Consider the following 4,530-nt stretch of genomic DNA (forward strand, 5'->3'; position numbering starts at 1 on the left):
CCACAGATCTCTTCTGAGCTCTGCTGAGCCATTCCCCTCCACTCCTGCAGGCACAGGTCCCACAGACACAGAGGTCTCACTTCATCCCTGCTGGGTTCCTCTGTGAGGCCTCAGCTGGATGGGAGAGCCCTGGGACACAGCAAACAGCAAAGTTCTCCAAGCTGCTGCTTCAGAGTCCACACTGTCAGCACTGCCCTGGTGAGGATTCCCTCAGTCAGAAGGGAGGAATCAAGGAGAGGCCTCAGGTCCTGGCAGGCCCAGGCACCCAGGTTTGCTGACTTGCAGAGCTTGCAAGAGGGAGCCTTGAATCCTAGCCCCTGCTCCATGCACCACTTACCCGGTTCAGTGAAATGTAACTCATTTAGGGAAGGAAGAGTGTGATTGTGACCTCTGCAAGGCTTGAGTTGTGGCAGCTCCCCAGGACAGCTCAGCTGATCTCACAGCCTGCAGCTGTCAAAAAGGAGCAAAGGCCTCCATCCTACCAGTGCCCCTGGAGCATCCCACAGGCTGCATGTGCCAACCCAGCAGCCAAGAAAGGAAAATTTAGCCTAAGTTATCAAATTTGACACATAAAGCGTTCAGCAGCTGCTCCAGTGGGAGGTTTGAGTGGGAATGGGAGCAGAGAGGTGAAGCTACAGGAGGTGTAAATGCCAGAACCAGACCACAGCTCTGGGCTATGAACCCATCCCAGTACCAGAGCCAGACTGGAGCAAGGTCTGCTTTTAACCATCCTGAGCACATTTAGGGCATATAAACAGAAACCCATACAAACCAGGCAGGCAGGCACTAGAGATCCTGCCAAATCCACACCGGGAAGCAATTAGACAAAACTGGTTTTATTTGCCCCCTTGAACCTTGCTGGAGGGATTGGCTGGAGCACAGGAGGCAGGTTTGTTACTGTTCCCTCTCGAGGCACTGCTACATCTTAACACAGGAGGGTCTCAGGAGTCAAAACTATGCAGACATTAAATAGAAGAATCCATTTTCAAATTAATTTTAAGTGATCTACATGTGGAAATTCGGGTTTCTGCTCTGTCTTGGTATTGATAAAGATGGGCTGCAAGATGAGCCTTCCTATGTACCATGTAAGTGCTTCCCATGCTTAAGGGTTGTCTACCCTTATTTTCTAGGAGTTACCACAGGCAACTGGAAAACAGTTTTTCAACATGCTGGATAAAAAGCAGTGAAAATATTTGTGAGTCTATGTGAATTTTTATTAGCTCTCATTGACACAGGAACGGTGCAGCTTCAGCAGAGCCCAGACGTGGTGCTGTGTCCAGTGGAGCAGCAGCTGCTCTTCCCCCAGGCTGTGCCTGCTGACTGGGAGACTGCTCCCCACGGCTCCACCGAAGGCACAGGGGAGCTGCCTGAGCTCAAATCCCACACTGTGATGCTGCTTTCCCCCACCTCGTGCCCACCCCCTGAAATTCTCAGTCACCTCTGGGAACATGAATTAGCCCAGGTGCTGGCTGAGAGCTGGGCTGCACAGCTGTCGCAAAACCTGCCCCAGGTGTCTGTGCCACCAGCACTGCAGGGGTTTCTCATGGGCTGCAGGAACCCAGACCCTGCTGAGGCTGAATGACACCCAAGATCTCATCGTACAAAAGCTTCTTCCCAAGAATTCCCATCACACTGTTCATTTCTTCTCAGCATTTCAAGCCTATGTGATCCTATTTAGTATTTAAGAGCCAGCAGAAAGCACACCTGGATCCATGCAGGACTCAGCTCCCCTCTCCCACTGAAGAGGAGCAGGAGCTCCCAGCATTCAGGGCTGTGCTGAGGTGGATTTCAGCTGCTGCCATTTCGATGTGAAGGCTTTGACCTGAGCTCTCCCATCTCTCCAGGGCTGTTCTACTGCCTGGGAAAGCTGCCACCACCCCCAGCTCCTCCCAGTGCCACCCACTGCTCAGGAATCCACAGGTGCCATTTCTTGGAGGTCATTTACTCAGTGGTACTCAAGCTGATTTCCAGTCTGTTCTGCACAGTGGCTCCTTCAAAATGAGGGGTGAGCAGTGCAGCACATTTAAGTAACATGAACTGTAACTCAGGGATTTCAGGTCAGAGCACATATCCTAAGAGAAAATAATCCAAATGAAAGTGTGAAATTAGTGATGTGATCCCACCATTTTGCCATGGGTGCAGAACCTGAGTGAAACTCTCCTGTCCTTTGAGGACATCTGCTTGATGAACCTGTGCAGTCCTGGGGCTTAGGGCTAAGAGACAGGAAGGGCAGGAGGGAAGAAGCAGTTTCCATGACAAATGTCCATCTGACACATTCAGCAAGGACACAGCACAGGATTTGCCTCCTGCTCCTCAGCCCTCAATCTCTAGATCACAGTTGTGCCTCTCTCCCTGCCCTGATAAATCCTGACACCAGGCTGCACATTGAGGCAGTGTCTCCAAATCATAGAAGTGCAGGTGCTCAAGCACTGGGACTTGTTTCTGCCCCTCCTGCTGTCAGGATGCCTCTTCTGGGAGACTCATCTGGGGCTCTGCCTGCCCTACAGAGCCCTGCCAGCAAAATTGTTTCATTAGAGGGGTAAGGGAAAGGTTCTTCCCACAGCTTTGGGGCAGCACCCTACCCTAAACCTTGAGTTTGGTGGCACAAACAAATCCATCACCCTGCTCAGCTAGGTCAGCACCCAAGTGCTTGGGAGCAGAGGACAGGGATGTGTCCCACAGAGAGGCACAGCACCAGTGAGCCCAAAGCAGCCCTGGACAACTCACACAGGGCTCAGCAGTGGAGAATGAGCTGGGCCACGATTACCAGCAGTGATAAATGCAGGGAGAACCATGGCTCCTGCAGCCTCCTTCCATCTTTAACCAGCTCTCTGCCCAGCTTTCAAAAGGCAGAAACCAAAACTGGTCACAATATCCCAGATCACTCTGACCACCAGCTTTTACACAAGAGAAATTCCTGACATCACTGTTTAACACACTCATATGTTCTGACATGCTTCAGCACTGCCTGTCCAATGATTCAGGTGCTTTTCAGGCTGGAATCTCTTCACTCCAGCTGCCTGAAAGCTCCATGGTCTGGTACATTTTCTTTGTTTGCTGCTCTATCAGCTTATGCTGTCTGCACATTCTACCTGTGTTTGTTCCCAGGAACTCAGTTAATAGGACTGCACACTTTAGCTGGAATGCCTCACACTCACTTCAGGTGCCACAGCTGTCAGGTGGGATGAGGTTTTGGAGAACATAAATGTTAGAGCTTGGGGCAGTGAACATTCCTTCTGAAAATCAACAGAAGACTCAGCCTTAAGCCCTGGAACTGCTGTGGCTGCAAGTCAGACAGTTTCAGCTGCCACGAGGACTCAGTGCAGCAGTGCTGTCAGTGCAGTCCCTGTCCCAGTGCCCCATTCACACGGTGTCATGAGAGACACCTCAGCCCCCCGGAGCAACAGCAGCCACCAGGGAAGCGGCAGAGCAGCCAGACTGGGGCAGGTTGGGCTACGAGGCAAAGGTGCCAGGGTGAGCTGTCCCTGCAGGGCACAGGGACCCTCCCACCACCAACACTCTTCCCGTGTGGGCGCAGTGAGGAGCCAGCCGTGCCAGGGCTGTGATTCCTGGCGCTGCTCAGCTGCGGATCTGGGAAAGGGGCCGGCAGTGGAGCCGTGGGTCGGTCACACGGGGAGCAGGCAAGCTGCGGCCAGCCAGGCCGCGGGGCGGGCGGGCCGTGCTCGGTGGGGCCCGGCCGCGGTCAGTCCAGGGCTGCCCGGCCCCGCGGGGCTCCGGGGGCTCCCGAGGGCCGGGCCCGGCTCCCACCCGGGCCGGCGTCACTCGTGGGCCACGCGCTCCAGCGCCACGTAGAAGCTGTCCTTGTCGTCCAGGCAGTGCCAGCCGATGGGCCCCGCCTCGCAGTCGGCGCACACCAGGAACTTGACGTTGCCCACGTCGCGGGTGAAGCCCACGTTCTCGAAGGAGAACATGTCGCGCACCAGCCAGTGCTCCCGCAGCACGTCCCCGCCGCCGCCCGCCGCCGCCGCCGCCGCCTTCTTCCTCATGGCGGGCAGGAGGAGCTGCGGAGACACGGGGCCGTCACCGCCCGGCCGGCACCGCCCGCTCCCTCCCCGAACCCCCCGGTACCTCTCGGCGGGCGAAGGTGGCGGCGCCGGGCAGCAGCACCCGGGAGCCGCAGCGCTGGCACAGCACGGCCCGCAGGTTGCGGCCCTCCGCGCACACGAGCCCGGCCGAGCCCGGCGCGGCCGCGGGAGCGGCGGGGGCAGAGGCCGGAGGCGCCGCCGGCTCCATCTCCGCGCAGGGCGCCGCCATGGCGAGGGGCGGGACCGGCACAGTGACGTCAGCGGAGCGCGGCAGTGACGTCATCGCTGTGGTCCCGCCCCGCGGTGGTGGCCCCGCCCCTCTGCCCATCCCGGGAGGGGCCGGGAGCGCCGGGCTGGGAATGGTGTGCGGGAATGGTGTGCGGGAATGGTATATTGGGAATGGTGTATTGGGAATGGTGTATTGGGAATGGTATATTGGGAATGGTGTATTGGGAATGGTATATTGGGAATGGTGTACGGGAAT

At 56.7% G+C, this 4,530-nt stretch overlaps 1 protein-coding gene across 1 annotated transcript; it reads right to left on the reverse strand.

The window, feature by feature from the left end:
* Positions 1 to 1,192: 1,192 nt before the first annotated feature.
* RABIF (RAB interacting factor) lies at positions 1,193 to 4,275 on the reverse strand. Its single transcript, XM_063177866.1, has 2 exons — positions 4,090 to 4,275; positions 1,193 to 4,022 (listed from the first exon to the last, which is right to left on the reverse strand). The coding sequence occupies exons 1-2, from the start codon at positions 4,273 to 4,275 to the stop codon at positions 3,780 to 3,782; spliced, it is 429 nt and encodes a 142-aa protein (XP_063033936.1). The 3' UTR covers positions 1,193 to 3,779.
* Positions 4,276 to 4,530: the final 255 nt, after the last annotated feature.

The sequence above is a fragment of the Melospiza melodia genome, chromosome 28 (assembly GCF_035770615.1).
Source record: "Melospiza melodia melodia isolate bMelMel2 chromosome 28, bMelMel2.pri, whole genome shotgun sequence".
Taxonomy (NCBI): Eukaryota; Metazoa; Chordata; class Aves; order Passeriformes; family Passerellidae; genus Melospiza; species Melospiza melodia.